This window comes from Cariama cristata, unplaced genomic scaffold (assembly GCF_000690535.1).
Source record: "Cariama cristata isolate BGI_N322 unplaced genomic scaffold, ASM69053v1 scaffold4731, whole genome shotgun sequence".
Taxonomy (NCBI): Eukaryota; Metazoa; Chordata; class Aves; order Cariamiformes; family Cariamidae; genus Cariama; species Cariama cristata.
This window is the reverse complement of record NW_009600888.1, coordinates 9,198-28,628: the sequence shown is the minus strand read 5'-3', so window position 1 is coordinate 28,628 and position 19,431 is coordinate 9,198. Positions and strand designations below refer to the sequence as shown.

General features: G+C 39.7%; 1 protein-coding gene across 1 annotated transcript in view; it reads left to right on the top strand.

Moving 5' to 3' along the window:
* Nucleotides 1-1,099: 1,099 nt before the first annotated feature.
* LOC104169310 (putative ankyrin repeat domain-containing protein 31) overlaps nucleotides 1,100-19,431 on the top strand; it is a gene marked incomplete at its 3' end in the record, with an annotated part of 22,992 nt that continues 4,660 nt past the window's right edge. Inside the window, exons 1-7 of the mRNA XM_009710205.1 lie at nucleotides 1,100-1,117; nucleotides 2,060-2,722; nucleotides 5,612-5,889; nucleotides 6,196-6,323; nucleotides 8,934-9,113; nucleotides 12,267-12,409; nucleotides 14,820-14,964. Coding sequence (XP_009708507.1) covers nucleotides 1,100-1,117; nucleotides 2,060-2,722; nucleotides 5,612-5,889; nucleotides 6,196-6,323; nucleotides 8,934-9,113; nucleotides 12,267-12,409; nucleotides 14,820-14,964 — 1,555 coding nt within the window. The remainder of the gene's footprint in view (nucleotides 1,118-2,059; nucleotides 2,723-5,611; nucleotides 5,890-6,195; nucleotides 6,324-8,933; nucleotides 9,114-12,266; nucleotides 12,410-14,819; nucleotides 14,965-19,431) is intronic.

Genomic DNA, 19,431 nt, shown 5'->3' with positions numbered 1-19,431 from the left:
CTGATGCTAGAAGGTCAGCAGAATATGTGCTTGGATTAAGGAGCACCTTGATTTGAATTTGTACTGGGAAGAATTGAGACATGATGATAGTGGGATTTAAATCAAGGCTTTTGAAGTTGTATACTCCTGCTTGGTGGAAGAGATTCACAGATGCCATGAGATGGTTGGCATTCCAACACTAAACAGAATTAACAGCCATATGCCAAAGAGATACATTTTTCTCTTCGGCATTCTTACATAGGACCCCTTTTTTTAAATTAGTTGCTTGAAGCATAACTCCTCTGGTGGAGGATGGACCTGAACCTGCATTTACCACAGTGTTGGTATTTTACTACTGAGCTACTGACTGAGAGGAAATCCTGCTCCTCCTTTGAGTGAAACTTAGATATATTCAAACCATATTTACTAGTCTGGGGTCCACAGGAGAGAAAACTCCCTATTTTGGTTCAGTTCCCAGCTGGCTCAGCCTTGCTCTGTCAGCAGCTCTTCTGTTCCTTTTCAACAGACGACTGAAGGTACGGGTACCTTAGGCACTGGGGCTTTAAGTGTCTTTATGGATAAGTGGCAGCTGACGATGGGTTTTAGGGAGGGAAAGTTTTGACTTTTATCATGTTCTGCAGATTATAATTACTTGTAGAGCAAGTCCCACAGGATTTTGCCAACAGAAATGAGTGCTAAAGAAATTTAGGCACCTGTAGTTGGATGGGGATTTTGTGAACACCAGTCGTGTTTAAGTGTTGGATTTCAGTTAGCATTTGGGTTTTTAGAAATTTGCAAAATTAGTCATTTATGCCTGCCTGATCCTTCTCCATTAATATAAATGTAAATTTCACCTGCCCTTCAGCAAATGCCCCGAGCCTTTTTCTTAGGAAATGTGTAATACACATACACGCTGTTTATACCACAGTTCTTCAAGTACAGAAAGTTATGCAAGTGGTGGTTTTTTTCCCCCAACTGTTTAAAGTCTGCTTTAAAAAAACCCTGTAACTCCATACAGCAAAGTAAGTAGTAGTTGAAAAGGAACAATTAGCCGCACAGCTACAAGATAGGAAACAGCAGACTGAGGAATAAGTTTTCAGCAAAGAATCGAGAATTTATAATGGCTTACAAACTGAAGGTGAGTCAATGCTATTACATTTCCTGCCCTTCCTGTTCTATTGTGTGTAGGCTTTATCAAAATTATGTTACCAGTGGTTAAAGGATTCATGCACTCCCCAGTATTGCCACTTGCTGGCAATAAGAGTCTAAAAATGTATTGAAAGAGATGTTCTTAAGATGCAGTATTACTAAGCAACAGCACTGTTATATACAAATGTTATATAGAAAAAAAATGTTTTAGGTCTGCTGAGGCATCTGTTTTTCTCCTGCAGAAGCATTTGAAACAGGGATAGGAAAAAAAATAAAAAAGCTATTAATTGGTATAAAAATGGATGCATCTGTTGAAAGCAGCTCAAAATTATTAGGAAAACAGTAGCAGTATTACTTTTCCAAGAACAATTACAGTTTGTGGCTCTGTACTCAATGTGGAAACTCAGACATGCAGCCTCCAAGCATACTCCTAAGTGAACTGAAGTTTGAGGCACAAATGCTCCGTACCTGTGTGGAATGCACATAAACACATAATCAAAACTCATATATTGTGTTTTACTAACTATGCTTTTTGTATTATTGTGAATATGTTCAATTTCATTATTTCTTGGTCACAGAAGTTTTTTATGCCTCTCTTTAAAGCCCTTTAACACCCTCAGATCATTGGCAATGACATAATATCTTTGACTTTAGAAGAGATTCAGTCTGTCTTACTCTGGATTTCCCCTCCTGGGGAAGTCAACAGGTGAAGTGCTCAGCTTTTGAAACTGAGACTTCAGTCTAACCCTTTTTAAGAAATTGTATGAGTTCTTAGGGAAGCCTTTGAGTCTTGTATTTTATGCAAAAATGGCAAATAAAACATATGTATATATATGGATGACTTCTAAAGTGAATGTTAATGACATGCCTTTTAGAAAGAGTTGTTCCATTCCTTTTTGTAAACAATTTTATTTTTTTTTTAAATGTTTAGATTTCACCGAAATTAAGTAATGAAGATCTCTTTCCAGAAATAAGCCACTGTTTAGATGCTGTTCTGGAAGATGCAGTAATGGTTCCAAAGGAACAGACACCAAAAGAGATATTTCCACATGTTTTAGAAGATTGCCAAAGAACCTGCATGACCATTATTGGCACAGATAACAGAGTAAAAGAACATTCTCCTGATAATGATACAGATCTTTCACTGATGTCCCCAGGGAAGATTTTCATGGAAGCATTCACTGAGCAGAGCATAGAGACTGGTGAAATTGAAATTAGTGATTTGTTGGGATCCCTCAGTGATTCTGAGAGTTTTACAATTATAAACCCATTGCCTGAAAAGTTACAGTGTCAGGGTCATGCCTTTTCCATTGACTCATCAGCAGATGAGAGCAGTGATGCCCTGCCAGTAGAGCTTGTGACAGCTCTGAATGCCTTGTCAGGGTCTGTAGTACAACCTATCACTCCTGTAACACCAAATGAGAGACAGCTTAACACTGACGGAGAGCAGTTAAATTCAGAACCCAGTATTCCCCAGTTAGATGATGACTGTACACAAATAACAAACATGATTGAGCCTCAACTTGCTACAATTCAGGTGGAAGAAATAAAAACCTTGATAGGATCTAACTTGCAGAGGACAACAAATGAGCAAGTATGTATACAGTTTCATATTTGAAAATCTATGTTTATCATAAAATACTTTATAGAATAGCCAAATTACTTGGACATGGGAATCTTAGTAAAGAGTAAATTGGCGTAAGTAATTTACATGTTTAAGGCATTTCAGTTGTTTTTGTTTTAAAACACAGTAGTGTTTTTCTGTTTTGATACATCCATGTTATGAAAATGGCTGATGCTGCTGGCATGGGAAATCCTAGTAAAGTTAATTCAGTGACTGATGTGGAAATCTAGAATCAGCCTGGGAGTTTCAAGAACTCCTGGTCCCCCTGCACATCTGTGTCTCACATTCTTTCCAAGAAAAGTTCCAAAACACTAACTAGTCTGTTATTTCATTGTAGCACACTGGCATATAGCAGCCAATTCCAACTCTAGGTTCCTAAACCATCTTGTTCTATTTTTTCTACAGACTATAGTGTGCTGTTTTCTGCTATCATAGTTCTCACCACTGTAGCATACAAATGCTTTGCAAGTACTACAAAAGAAACTATAGCTGTGTCTTTCCTGTAGACCAGAAGGATTACTTATGTGGATTTTTTTACATGTGTATTTAGAAGTACATTTATTTTGTTTAGTTCTGCCTATGCAAGACTTACTGAAAAAACGGAGGCATGGTTTTGTATTCATGTCCTCTCCTGAAGAAGGCAGTATGTACAAATACAACACGTGATCCTTCTTCCTGTTTTCTTCTCTTACCCTGGGCCGCTGTCTCCACAATGTTATGTCCTGTACCATAAAGGTGATCTGGAAGAGGTCATTTGGATTCAGTAACACGAATGCAAAAATCTGGAGAGGAACATGAAGGGAAGGCGACGCTATAGCCTCTTCCTGGTTAGATTATAACAAAGGAAAGAGAAAGACACGTAGGAGAGATATGTTTATGCTATAGGGTATAGTAGACATCCCTTGTAAACCTGGAATCTGATTCTCTGTTCTGTGTTGTCTTTGAGTAATCTGGAGCTGCAAATCAATGATCAGCCCCGTATAACTAGCTACTTAAGGTGGGTTTACAGCCACTTTGCTTCCCCACAATGGCATAAAGCATCCAAAGACTATGAGTTAATTCTGTGTTTTGCTAGTAGTATTAACTGAATATAACAGTATGTAATAAAATATGCCACAAAGGTAGCTAATATCATGGTGCTGAAAGGTCTCCAGGCTGATTGTCTCAGAACCATGGCATCTTACAAAGCTCTTTCAGTGAAGTGTTGATTTCTGAAATTTGTAGCACAGCTGTGTGAAGCTTAATGTATAGATTTACTCAATATTGCAGTTAAGATTGTGAGGCAGGATCCTGTGGAAAAGGGGATCTGTAACCTCTTGTCAATTAATAATTGAATTTAGCTTTTTTTTGTACCTCCATCTGCTGTTGTTGAAGGCAGAAAGTACGGAGGTTATACAATGAGGAAAAAAATCTGAGTTAATTTTTTAGTAACCGTTGCATTCTAACAGTATATTGTTCATCTTGGTCTTTTCTCATCCTTGTTTCTTCAGAGTATCCTTCTTGTGGTGAAACAAGTATCCAAAAGAGGAGAGCCTGTACTGTCCCATAGATGCAATCAGGATGCTCGATAACCCATTTATTTTAATATATGGCCCCTTATAAAGCAAGTGGCTTTTTTTTTCTCTTTGAAATGTTTTCTTCTTCTTCTCTAACCCTCCTGGCATAGCAGATGTGATGCCATGGAAAGTACTGCATTGATAGTTTTGTAAACAAATATTTGGTTTTCCACAACTGCCATGTTAACGTGCATCATCTTTTGGCTTGGAGGGACCATATCTAGGAGCGCAGTTCACCTCTTCAGTAGCCTCTCTGCTGAATGGGTCAATTAAAATAAATGAATCAGCGAATTGTCCATTTCCATCTGTGTCCCAGGAAAGGACTACCAAGCTCTCCCATATGACTGAAAGAATTTGTATGCGTGTGTGCTGAGGGTGTGTCCTAAGAGCTTTCAGCATTACTCAAGTGTGCAATAAGCTAATGAGTACCCAGGTTTCAGCGACTTGAGTGATACTGAGCAGTACGTCACGCTCACTTGAGTAAAACAGTGAATAAACTCCAGTAGCTCAAATTAACTGCCAAGTGATGATATATCTTTAGGGTGGCATATCTCTCCCTTACTGTTAGAGATAAGCTTCTGGTTACACCAGTCTTGTGGGTTCCCCTTTGCACAACTTAGGATGAAGTGAATCACTATCATCTGTGAAAGTAGCTCTTCTCTTCACCAGTGGTAGGGGTAACGAGGATGCCTAGTGTCATGTAGATGTCTGGCTTTTAGAAGGCTGAGGGAAGGTGAAGTGAATCTCATCTGTGGTGGCTGTAGCTCAGGGATGGTATGTCTTTAGAAATAACTTTTCAGCTGGCAGTTGCTGAACCTCAGGTGAAACATGGTTCGTGATCTTGTGCACATTTCTACTCTTGTGCATGAGTGACGTAAGATGGGCTAGCTTAAGACATCTTAAACATAACTTTATTTCTTACGACAGGAGCTCATGTCCATAGGAAATTTAAATTAATCTGTTAAGTCTTTTCATATGTCCAACCAAACAACTTTCAGATAGTAACAACTTTTATTCTCTGTCAGCCAGCCGAGATTTATTATTTAAGTTGTGATTCTGAGTATGCTGATTCCGTTGGTGCATTCTGCCAGAGGAACATGGTGTGGCATACTACTTTAGGAGTGCCTCTCCTATCGCAGCCTCTGTCTGCCATATCTGTAGAATTCCAGTTATTCACTTAAGCAACTCCTCCATTGTCTGTGGGCATACATGTAATTTATAAGACAATGTTCTTGGGGCTCTTACAGTCCTTGTTTTAACTGCGTGCTTACCAGTTACTGGTAGCATTTCTTTTTTGTCACAGCCTGTGGGTGATCAGCAGAGAGAGAAAGAAGTTATTTCTGATTACTGGGGTGCCACTTCTAGTGAAAAGAAAAGTGAGGAGGGAAGTTCACATTCAGTGGAGGCTGTGGCATGTGCAGAAACAGCCCAAACAACATCAAGGAAAGTGATACAGTTAAGAGAGACCTTCTCAAGAAAGTGCAGAGATCATGTTTCCAGTCATCACCAAATACTGGAAGAAACTCCGCAGAGGATGTCTCACAGTGGCAGTACAACAAGAAGCAAAGCTAAGGATTTGAGGTATGACAAAATCATGCATAATATTCTTAAATTCTTTTTTCAAATTAAGATAACAAGTACAATGCATACTGAGTACTCATTCCTTATGTGAATGACTTTAAATTATAAAAAGGTAAAGGTTTTACCTTTTATTTTAAGTTTCTTTCCTGATTTACTCTTTATTCAGTACACCTAAGTTAGCCTATATACTAGCATGCTATTACTAACTTCCTTTTGAAATCAAATACATTCACATTCTTAGCTCTACTATAAACATTGATTTATATAAAGAAGAGATTTGTTGATTCTAAGCAGATCTCTTGTCAGTAAAATGCAGACATCTACTTCTAAAGACAAGCAGGATCTAGAAACCAACATACACCAAGAAATAACTCTGAATGAGGATAGAGAAGCTAAGCAGAGAAGAAGGAGCAAGAGAATTGAAAACAAACTGAGTAAGATGTTCTCTGATGTTTATCATACAGATTGTTTTTTTATTTCAACAACTATACTGAATCAAATATAATTCATAACCTTTCCAACATACTGTGGCATGGATTTCTTTTAAAAAGATGGTACAAATATTCATTTTAATAATTACTATTATTGATAATTTCCCTCACTTGTTTAAACCTACATACTAACGACCTAACAGTTGACTTGTTTGCATAAACTCCTTAAGAATCAGGAGAATTTTTTCAGGATGCAATTTTTATGACAGTGTTATATACGAAAATATTATGGTGTGTTCTGAAAAGCAGAAGAAAAACATTTTCATGCAGAGTGAAAATGTAGATCCTGATACACATTTATATATTCTTCTAAAACCTAGTATTCTGTGTGCAGCATCATTCTGAGGCCAGTGCCATCCCCAAGAAGAACAGTTTATTCTATTTTGAATGCCTGCAGTTACTATCCTGTCTGTTTTAAATATAAGATTATAGGACTTTCACTTCCACAGTCACAGAACACTCTTTTGAAGTATTTTTCCCTGCATTGTGCTTCATCAGAGAGAAAGAATGCTATTTTTCATCCTTTGAAGATGCATGCAGAGAAATTCTTTGCCTCGCAGAGGAAGTGTGTAGGAGAATAGAGAATTTCATCACTTAAGTGCTCACTCCAGCACCTTTAAGATTGGAGCCTTAAAAGTTTGGGGTTTTTTTGCTTGTTTAAGCCCACTCACTCTGCATTTGTCTGTGCAGCTACAGTCATTTAAACAGCTTACAAAGTTTGGAAGTATTTGAACTGTAACAGCTGCGTTACAGATTTTATAAAATATGAGTAATTCTACCTCCAACTAACAAACCTTCTCTTTTGCAGAGTTTTAATTATTCCCAGTGGAAGCACTGTTTTTATGAGATTTAAAGTTGTATGACTAACTGCCCATCTATTTCAAATTGACTTACTAGTTTCCACTCGAAGAACAAGCTATTGTTTTTTGAGCATGATTTCTGCAGAAAGAGTTGCACTGCCTATAGAGATGGCTTCATGTGATTCCAATCTAGCAAGTTTACCTCCCTTTTGCGTCAGGTCTAGCAATCAAGAGTCTGTGGGTCGTCTTAGTTTGGTAATTAACTGAAAAAAACAGCCCTGCAACAAGTTTTGGTTTGGATCAGCAAGCATCACTTGTTCTGCACAAGGTCAGACACAAGGAAGGCATTAGAGGAGGCAAGGTAGAAGTGATGGGAAATAGGTCCTCTTGAAGTAACAAGGTAAATTGGGTGAAGTATAACATAAAACTGTGCCTTATTACGTGTGGTTTAATCCCTCCTGAACTGCTTGCCTAGTTTAGACCAGTTTGACTACTGACTGCAGTATCTTAAATGATAAAGGTCTTGCAAGGCTGTACAGGTAGAGGAGAGGGACTGTCCATGTACTCAGCTGAGCGAAGGTCCTGGGTCAACCTGTATCTATTAGATTCTAAAAATCTACCCAGAGTCAAAAACTCAAAAGGGTTGGGAATTAGTCTAAGCTCACAGTATATCACCATGCACAAAACAGCAGAGACATCAGGCTTTGGGAGTAACGGTTCTACGAGAGCTAGGTGTTTTAAGGTTGTACTTAAAATGTCTATTTCTGACAGCCAGATGGAGTTTCAGGCTGAGGGAGCCACATCTGCTACAGCTTGTGGAGAGGAGCAGTGTATATAGAGTGCTGTTCCAAGATTTTTCATTAGTAGATCATTTAATGGCCTAGGCCACAGATTGTGCTTTCCTCCAGGCCGTCCTCTTGTGCTTCCTTCTTCCCTTCTTTCTTTCCTCCCTGTTTTTCAGAAGGGGCAGTAGCCAGGACGCTGTTCTCGCGGTATGAAGGGATGCTGGGATGGCACTGCTGGTGAAGTACAGAACAGCTCATCTATGTATTGGAAATAATTTTACCCAGGCTGAAAACTGTAATGAGTGCATAATGGGAGATAGCATTTGTTTTTTAAAATAGTAAACTAAAAATTAAAAATAGTATCTTTTACATCTTATTTTTTATATTTAGGCCTGATATTCCCAGCAACTCTTCACCTTTTGTTCATTGCAGAAATGGCCGAGCTGGTTGTGAACTAACAGGGAAAAGTAATCTCAGGGAGCTAATCTCAATCACTATGCTAGTGTAAATACTCCTTGCTCACAAAGTAGAGGTTTTTAAACATAAATAAGTACAAAAGAACTGCTGATAAATTTGACTTTTAAGAAAAGAGAAATTATTGAATAACTGACTAGCTATTGAAATGGTCATCTCGTAATGAATTGTAGCCTAAAATAGCAGTTTTATGATGCAGTGAGAAACAATGCACTTTGCAAAAATGTCATTAAAAAGGAAGAAGTCTAAACTTAACACACTTTTACAAAATCACATTCCCATGTGTTGAATATCAGTTGGAGTTTTGTTATGGAACTCACTATGGCATCTTTTATTATTACTTGGTAATGTGGTTTTTGAGATACTAATTCCTACTAGATTGAATGAGAAATTTTTCTCCAGAAAGCTTATTTACTAACTGCAATGCAAAATAAAACCAAAATAAGAAAGGAAAGATATTTTTCTGTTCAACAGACCTTTCACGTTATTTTCAGGACAAGAAGCGTTTGGTAGGAATTCTGTAAATCGAGTTTGCCCCATTTCACTTTCAACAATCAATAGGAGGAATATTTATGGTGAGACCATACTGCATAGAGCTGTTGCTCATCAAGATGTAGACCTTGTACGTAACATAATAAAAGCTGGTGGGAATGTGAATGTTCAGGATTACGCTGGTAAGTTGCAATTATATTCAAATACTATCTTCAAAACAAGTATGTACCTATACTAATAGAAATGCATATGATGAGTTTGTGTAGTGGACAAGATTGTACATTTGTGACTAGTCAGTAGATTATTAAATTTTTCTCGGTTTAACTTGGCAATTATTCATTGGAAAATACATGGACCTATGTATAAAAGTATATTAAAAAAGAAAATTTTGCAGAAAAAGTAGACACTTAAAAATGACAAAAGTGATGCAATTAAACTTACTTAGCCTTAATTCAACAATCCTGTGCATGCTTATCACAAAACAGTCCCTTAATAATTAATGTCATGGTTTTTAAAGATTTTTTTTTTTTGGTCCATTTCAGTGGCCAATTTGACATGCCAAGATTTAGATTTTTCAGCTTAATTTTTCAGGGACTCTGATTTTGCCCCTTGCATCTTAAAGGAAGTTGTAACACTGCTTTGATTTTGTAAAGTTCTGAGTAATCGGTATTTTATATTTTAACTTCATCTTGGACACCAAAAAAACCAATAGAATGACAAATAGTGGCCATCTGTGAACTTTTTGATTGAAGCAATTCGCCTTATCCAGCTTCGTGTGTGATACTCTGTGACAAAGACATTGCCACACCCTAAAGTATCAATTGATTGATTCAAATATAAGACTGTTTTTCTTTATTTTGCAGTTCCCTGTCTCATCCATTAGGTTCTGATAAACTTCCATAACAGAAAACAAAACTGTCTCACAGACAGCTGGCTCATTTGGTAGAAAACTTTGATTCATTCTTAGAGTGTTTCCATCCCATGAAGTGGCTAGGATTTCACAACTGTTCTGTGGCAACAAAAAAAAAAAGTATTCTGCAGTTAACAGCTATTGCACAATGCAGGCATATAACAGACCAAAATTAAGGCAGAAATTCTCTGTCTTCTGGAATATATTGAAAGATAAATTGGGTCAGTAGTAAATTTCAGACTTTTACAGCGTAGCACTCTGGCGTTTGAGGTAACAGAGTGACCTGTAATATCTGTTTGCTTGTGCTAGAGGTAGATGAGAAAATATTTTTTTGGTGGGTCTCAAAGCCACCTGCTGACAACAGAGAAGTGTTGATAGTGTGAGTTCAGCTGCAGCCTCTGTGGGCAAGTGTACTAAAGTGCACTGCTTCCAGTTGTTGGCCTTACAGCTGCTTCCTTTTTCTGCCTTTTCACGTTTTGCCAGGCCACTGTTTCTACATCCCCCAGAGTCTGTCTGCTATTTTTTTGCCTGAAAAGAGCACAATTGCACAAAATGTGTTTTAGTTGAACTCCTTGAAGAGATGAAAGGCTAACCTGGCCCTACTTCTTTCTTTTTGAGTGAGGGAGATGTAATCAGAACAAAGTAGTTGCCAGGCCTGTGCCATTCTGAAATGCACTTTCATCTCACTCTCTTTGGGAATTGTTGTTCTGATTATTATATTCTGCCTCTGAGCTGTTTCTCTTCCTTTAAAGCCCTCCATCAGTGATAATTCATATCTTAGCCTAGTATTTTCCCTTGTTCCTGTGCTACAGTACTCTGCTTCAGTACCTTACTGAGTTCTTGGGTTCTTCTGGGTTTTTTTTTCCTCCTTTTTATTTCCTGAACATCAGCATGTAGGATATGGACAGCACAGTAGAGATACTGTCTGTGGTCTCAGTTTGAGAGTTGATTCGCAGTGCCTGAGGGAGCTGAAAAACAGTTGCAATGGAACTTGTGTTTCTCCTTGATCTGGAGCGTGCACTTGGAGAGTCATGTTGCTAAACTCTAATGATTGTCATCTGAACATGTTGCAGGTTCAATTTTTCAGGGGCTTACTAGTATATCAGATAGAGGATATTTTTACTGAGGGAGAAATAGGTACTTTCCCCTAAGTGAATCTTTTTTATCTTCCTCTTACCAGATTTCAAGCTTTTACTCCAGAATATGGAGTTACTAGAGTTTCTCAATAAAATCGGCTTTATAAAATGCAAGTAAAATGTTTTACAGATGATACTGTTAAAACTCATTCATCTTGAAGCACTATCAACATTAGGCAATGTAGTTAAAACTTAGTTGAGTTTCAAGCATTTGGTAGCAAAGCCTAATAGCACAAAATTTTTGGACAACCTGATGCAACATCTTGTGCCCATAATAAACACAATTCTGTACAAATATACAGTGTTCTGGGTTGAGTGGTGTATAAGAGAGCCTTAAAAGTTTCTCTTTGCAATGAAATTAAGATAATTTTGCTTAATGGGAGCAGAACAATCTTAATAAACCTAATTCACATATTAATTCTCATAGTGAGTTTGTGAATTAGGTCCAGACCATCTTCTGATAATGGGAGATAGTTGAAGAGTAAGGCTGTCCATCAAAATGGTCTTCTGGGGGGATGCTAGCTTGAGAGCTATAAGGTAGGAGGTGGAAGATCCTCTGTCTTTTTGCCTTACTTTTCTCACCCTACAAAAAGCTGTCACATAATGAATGTTTAAGGAGCTGATGCAAGGCTATGCTAAATCCGGTTGAAAGACTTAGATTCCATCTTTTATTTTGCCTCAGCACCTCCTTCATGAAGTAGAATTGTTCTGTGGGTCATGAAGCTCATATCTTGGTTTATTCCCTATAGCTGGGAATGGATATGGAATTTCAGTAAGGATTTTTCATTGCTTTCTTTAGACACTCAAACCACTCTTGGATAGTCTTAAAAAACGTTTTTGTTTGGCAATAAAGACTCCAGGTCTTTATTTTGTTTCTTCTTTCTTGCTTACCCTCTTCAGCATGGCTATGTAAATACAAGAGTGCCATGAAAAATGATCATGTTCTTAAAATAGCATATACGTTTTATTTGGGGAGAAATTACTAAGATGTGGGTGGAATAATTTTTATTCTCTTCTTTTGTAACAGAACTATCAAATCTAGAATGTAATATTGTTACAGCAGTACCTGGTTCTTCAGTAAGCGCAAATTTTGACAAAAGAATGAGATCTGCCAACCCTTGTGATGTTTTCATAAACATATCTTCATATAACTTATTGTAAAATGCATCAGTTTTTACTTTTTCAGTATACTCTTTGAAATATTTATCAAATAGATGACCTAAAACTGACATGAATTTTTATAAATTATTTCACCCAAACGTGAAATACAGGTTTTTGGTTTTTTGTAGGCTGGACTGCACTACATACAGCAAGTGTGGAAGGCTTTTATGGTATAGCAAATGAGCTTTTGAAAGCAAGAGCTGATGTTAATGCTAGAGGAATTGAACAAATAACACCATTGCAAGATGCAGTTAAAGAAGGCCATTATGAGGTATATTCCAAATTGAACACATATTATAGTTTTGGAATAGAAATGGTTGTTGTTAGGTCCAGAAGGTCACCTAGGTTTTTACATGTGGCTGGTCTTTTCAGATTATGGGTAAATTCAGGAGCTTGCAAATCCTTTCTGCCCAATTTCTGTTCAAACAATTCCATGCTTTACAAGATTTGTCCAAAGGCAGAAATGAATTGTTTTCCCAACTGTTTGGGACAATGACTGAAGCACTGAGGAATAGATTACTACTGTTTAATACTACTTGTTTCACTTATTTTATAATCATCTTGCAGAATAAGTTGTGACCTGAGGAATCTTCTGGAGTTTTAATGACTTTTTTTTTTTTTTTCATCGTTTAGTAAACATGAATGTATGGTATGCAGCCACAGCCACAGCCAGATATTTTTTGCGTATTAACATATAACATGGAGAGTTATGAAGACATGGCTTTATATTTTGTATGGTCTTAAACAGAAAGTCAACTGAATAGTCAACATGAATTAATTATAAGTTTTGTTGCCAAATGCTGTGGTTTCATAAGCCTGTGTCTGAATTCTGGATCCTCTTTCAATCTGGCAGTGGTTGCCTTCACCTGTCTGTTTGTGCATGTTGCTAGGGTAGCCCAGATTTATGTGGGAGTTCTGCATGTCCCTTTTGCCTGCTTGCTGTTTCTTTCTCTAGAAATGCACATATGCTGCCTAATATTTATTGATTTTCAAGATTTTTTAATTTTTTGTGGGATGTAGTAAGTTTTGTCCCTAAGCATTTGCCCTTTTTCTGTTTCACAACTGAGATAAGACTCAGTCTTTTTCTCCCTGACTCTCCCTGGAGCAAAGAGGAAGGGTGGACTTTTGGTTAATAGTTTTCTCTGAGACTTGAGAGCCCCAGGCTTGGTTTTCAGCTTGTGGATCACAGACTATTGTGGGTTCATGAAGAATTTCTGAGTTCTGTGAAAGTACCTAAGAGACCATGTCCATGGTTGTGCATGAAGGACTCTGCATCTTCACAAGTAATATTTAGAGGTCAGCAACTTGAATGATATTGGAGAACACTGATCTCAGCTAGGTCACTTGGAGCACACCAACATCATTCAACACAGAACTGTGTTAAGAGTTATGTGAGCTGACATATCCACAGGGAATGGTACTACATGGTAGCGCTGTATTTACTCAGGAGCAGTATAGTTGTATCACTGTGGAGGTCTGTCAGACTTAATTTTTGTTGCTTATGACTAGCAACAAAATAGTGATAGTGATTCAGTAATATGACTTACAGTAACATGATGTTTGGAGCTCTTTCTTTCAAAGCTACCTTCTCTGCATGAAGGTATCGTAGGTTGGAAACACACCTTTTGACTGCTTTATCGCTTTCTGCACCTGCAGTAAGGCAAAATTAATGTCTTAGTTCAGAAAAATGGTAAGTCCATGAAAGGATTTCTAATAGTGCAGTTAAGGGGGAGAGCATACAAGTGTCATGTCTAGCTGAAGATCTCATCAAGGAAGAATTCTCAACATTATTTGTTGAAAAAATCTGTAGATTTGGAACAACTTGTGACGCCCAAGAGGGTTTTTACTGTGGATTGAACCCTTTCTTATTTGCTGTATTGTTAGGCGAAGGTATGAATCGAGAAAACTTCACTAGCAATTTTCTCAGTAGCAATCTGGTTAGATGTAATGAAGGACTTTAAATGCATGAGTGAAGACTATGAGTCAGGCTCAGTGTGAAATGATAACAGATGCTGAAGAGAGAAAGGTAGAGGTACAACTAAAACCGAATCCAAGACCTGTTACAAATAATCTCTCTCTTTTCTAGTAAATGTTCCCCCAGCATTCCCCTAGATGCATTATAATCCTATAGTAGTATTATTTTCATTTTTATAAATTCGTTCAAGTTACTAACTTAATGCAATTAAGCCAAGGTCTCCCAAAATATAGGGTAGGATTCATACCCCCATAGCTCTTAATTGGTGGAAAATAATGGTATAAGTCAGCTTATCTATTTACGGTATCTACTATAGGAGAAAATAAATTGTGTTCTAGGTGTGTCTGTTGTGGCTCCTGTGACTGCAAAGGAAGCTTTGACAGCTATTTCAGATGTAGGACATACATCTGGTCAAATGAAACCCACTCAGATGGTCTTCCACAGAAAGGAAATCATCCGATTGTAAATTTCACGTGTCTTAAAAAGTATTCTGCAAAGGTAGATGGAACACCTTGCTAAAGTGATAATTTCTTGAATAACAACAGAATAGGGCTTTATATTTGTACAGAAATCATCATGTTGGTAAGGCCTTAGATTTGGTTTTAGTTGCTCATGTTGTTGAGTACGAGAGAGAGAAGCCTATGTGAGAGAGGACTATGGAAAATACTGTCAGAAAATAAACAGTCTGAAAAACTTATTTTTCTAGGTGGCAGAGTTATTGCTTTGGTATGGAGCTGATCCCTTATTAAAAAATGAGATGGGAAGATGTGCATTAGAAGAAGCTTCTGACCCATCTATGAGGAAACTGCTTAAAAGCTATGTAGCAAAATCCAGAAGAGATTCAGTATCAGGTAGGAGAGAATTTTTCTGACATCGTCATGACTGAACAGAGAAGTTCAGAACATCTGTTGCACTATATTTCCTTAATTACTGCTAGTAATTCCATGGGCTTCACTGTCTGATGCCGGAGTACCAATGAGCGCTCCTTACCCAGCACAGTTGCTCTACATTGGCAAAATGCAACAGATAATGATGTCCAGCTTTTTCTTGGGCTGGAGCTACCTTTAAATTTGAAATGAAGATGTGAAGCACAAGTTATTGCCTATCTAAATGTAAGATGGGGCATAAGCTGGACTTGCTGATAGTTAGGGTATGGCTTACAGCTAGGGATAAAATTTGGTTCTAAACTGGCATGGAGGCTAAATTTTGAAGGATCCATAAAATAAAAACTAGAGGATCTAGGATTAAATTGAGATCTTAGGCCTTACCAAGCCTTAACTGCGTATCCTTAACTCCTGGTATTAGGGCTGGGACTAGGGTAATATTACTGTAGGTGATAGCTAGACAGTTTCTGAGGTGTTGGTAGGTGAACATTTTGGCTAAGGCAGGAGTTGGATCTTGTACAGTCTTAGGAAGTAAGTTGAGAAGAAGTTTCAGAAGACGCTGCTTGGTCGGGGCAGCTACAAAGAGGTGCCACAAGATAAGCCTTGATTTGAGTTAGAATTAGGACTATCGGACACCAGTGGGCCAGTGTGGGCTCTGGCATGTTTAAGTCTGGAAGGAGTCCCCAGCCCTTGGACTACTATCCATTATTGCTCTTCCATGTGGGTGGCAATGAAGCTGCAACACGTAGTCCAAGGGCAATCAAAAGAGACTTGGGACAGTTGGCAAGGGAATCTGGTGCTCAGGTGATTTCCTCTATTTTCCGGTTGTGGGCAGCAACATTGGAAGAAACGGACAGACCTAGTCTATTAATACATGGCTTTGTGGCTGGTGTCGCTGCCACAGCTTGGGGTTTTTTGATAAAGGGATGATCTACGTGGCACCAGGCTTGCTGGTAATGGATGGGATTCACCTTTCTGAAAGGGGAAAGAGAGTCTTTGCTCACAAGCTAGCGGGGCTCACAGAGAGAGCTTTAAACAAGACTTGAAGGGGGAGTGGAATAGCATCAGACTTGCCTGTGACAGGCTGTGGAATGACACACCAAGGTTAGAGGGACAGGGTGCTAGTGAGGGTACTCAGCCGGTTGCTCTGAGACGTGCTGGGTACACTGAAGCATACTTGAAGCCTTACGAAGGTGAACCAGAGGCTCCTGAAGTAATAGGAGCCAACAGGGAAACACCAGTGAAATACCTCAAAGGAATTAAGGCGTGTTCCTCTTGAAAGATAACAGTTAACAGCCCAGCTAAAGTGCCTCTACAGCAGTGCAGTGCACGCAGCATGGGCAGCAAACAGGAGGAGCTGGAAGCTACCATGCTGCTAGAAAGCTATGGCCTAGTTTCCATTACTGAAACTTGATGGGATGAATCCCATGACTGGATTGTAGCTATTGATGGCTACAGGCTGTTTACAGGGGACAGACAAGGAAGGAGGGGTGGAAGGGTTGCCCTCTACGTGAAGAAATGGATCGATTGTGAAGAGCTGTCTCTGGAGAATAGCCATGAGCAGGTTGAAAGCTTATTGGTAATAATTAGAGACAACAAAGGGAACCTTGTGGCTGGTGTCTACTACAGGCCACCTGATCAAGGGGAGCCTATTGGCAAAGCCTTCTTACTTCAGGTACCGGAGGCATCATGTTTGCAGGCTCTTGTCCTGCTGGGCGATTTCAGCCACCCCAGTATCTGCTGGGAAAGTAGCACAGCGAGCTGTAGGCAGTCCAGGAGACTCCAGGAGTGTGTGGAGGAAAACTTCTTAAGCTGGGTAATCAGCAGCCGTACCAAAGGGGATGTGATAATGGACCTGATGGTCACCAACGCAAGTGAGCTAATCAGTGATGTCAAGATTGGAGGCAGCCGAGGCTGCAGTGATCATGCACTGATGGAGTTCACAGTTCTGAGGGTATGGGTCAGGCAAACAGTAAAATCAGGACCCTGAACTTCAGGAAAGAAAACTTCTAGCTGTTCTAGGAGTTAGTCAATGGTACCCCTTGGGAAACTACCCTCATGGACAAGGGGGCAGAACAGAGCTGGCGGATCTTTAAGGACGCTTACCAGAAACATGAGAGCTCTCGCTTCCCAGGTGTAAGAAATCAGGGAAGAACGGCAAGAGACTGGCATGGATGAGTCGAGACCCGCTGGTCAAACTAGAGGGCACGAAGGAAATGCACAGGCAGTGGAAGGAAGGACTGATATCCTGGGAAGATTACCGGGACACTGCCCGGTTGTGTAGGGATGGGATCAGGAAGGCTGAGGCCCAACTGGAGCTGAACTTGGCAAGGGACGCAAAGAATACTAAGAATGGCTTCTACAGATATGTCAGAAAAGAAAGTTCAAAGAAAGTGTATACCTCCACTGAACATGACTGGCAAACTGGTAACAATGGACAAGGAGAAGGCTAAGGTACTCAACAAGTTTTTTGCCTCGGTCTTCACGGCAGCCTCTCTACCCATGCCTCTTGAGTGGATGGACCACAAAACAGGGACTACCTGGACTTCTGTAAGGCCTTTGACATAGTCCCCCACAACATCCTTCTCTCTAAATTGGAGAGATAGGGATTTGATGGATGGACTGTTCGATGGATTAGGAATTGGTTGGATGATCGCATCCAGAGGGTGGTGGTCAATGGCTCAATGTCCAGATGGAGATCAGTGATGAGTGGTGTCCCTCAGCGGTCTGTACTGGGACCAGTACTGTTTAATATCTTCATCAATGACATAGACAGTGGGATTGAGTGCACCCTCAGAAAGTTTGCAGACAACACTAGGCTGAGTGGTGCCGTTGACACACCAGAGGGATGGGATGCCATCCAGAGGGACCTGGACAAGCTCAAGAAGTGGGCCCATGTGAACCTCATGAGGTTCAACAAGGCCAAGTGCAAGGTCCTGCACCTGGGTTGGGGCACCCTTGATATCAGTATAGGCTGGGGGATGAAGGGATTGAGAGCAGCCCTGCAGAGGACTTGGGGGTACTGGTGGATGAAGAGCTGGACATGACCCGGCAATGTGCACTCACAGTCCAGATTGCCAACCGCATCCTAAGCTGCATCAAAAGCAGCGTGACCAGTAGATCGAGGGAGGTGATTCTGCCTGTCTGCTCTGCTCTGGTGAGACCCCCCCCTGCAGTACTGCCTTCAGGTCTGGGGTCCTGAGCACTGGAAAGACATGGACCTGTTGGAGCGGGTCTAGAGGAAGGCCACAAAAATGATCAGAGGGCTGGAGCAGCTCTCTTACGAAGACAGGCTGAGAGAGTTGGGATTGTTCAGCCTGGAGAAGAGAAGGCTCCGGGGAGACCTTTTTGTGACCTTTCACTAATTAAAGGGGGCTTATAAGAAAGATGGGACAGACTTCTTAGTAGAGTCTGTTGCAATAGGACAAGGGTAATGATTTTAAACCAAAAGAAAGTAGATTCTGACTAGATATAAGGAAGAAATTTTTTACAATGAGGGTGGTGAAACACTGGAACAGGTTGCCCAGAGAGGTGGCAGGTGCCCCATCCCTGGAAACATTCAAGGTCAGGTGGGATGGGGCTCTGTGCAATCTGATCTAGTTGAAGATGTCTCTGCCCATTGCAGGGGGATTGGACAAGATGATCTTTAAAGGTCCCTTCCAACCCAAACCATTCTATGATTCTGTAAGTTTAGAGCCAGAGCAGTAGGAGTAGGCAGGAGTTACTGACTTCAAATGGGAGTGAAACCAAGATTAGTGCTACTCTAAGAGATTAACCTGACAGGGACTGCTGTATTTGAGAGGTACCATTATTAGAGATTAGGGCTGCAGCCACTGAAGGTCATCGAGATATTCTGAGCCTTACAGAGATTGGTGGGCTAAAAATATATTCAAAATTATGGTTTGGATTAGGGTTTGGCTTAATCAGTGCTCAATGGCACAGCCATTGAGCTTAATGTAGGACTAAGACTGGCAGGATCCAGTGAATTTACAGTGATCCTGAGGCTAGGGTTAACATCTAGCATGCCAGATTCCCTGAAGTGGTGGAGAAAGAGTTGCTGTGCTATGAAATTCTTGTTAAATTTAAGGCTGGTTCCAGCATGGGTTGTTGAGTGAATCTTAGGGCTGGGATTGGATTTCATGTTGCAGTACAAAACAAAGGGTGATGACCTAGATTTTTTTCAATATGGTGTGGCTAGTCTAGGTTTAAGAACATACTGGCCAGAAGTAAATACATAGAGTTACATGGCTGAAGTAGGTATATTAATATCTACAGTAAGATCTTGGTAGCTGCTGTACTCTTTTTATGCCATTGTGTCAGCACAGAGGTAGCTGGAGAACTAAAGCAAGCCACCAGCAAAGCACTGAATTGGTTCTGGGGAATATCCCTGTCTATTTTTACACCAATGACTTGGTTATAGCTACTCCATCTCTT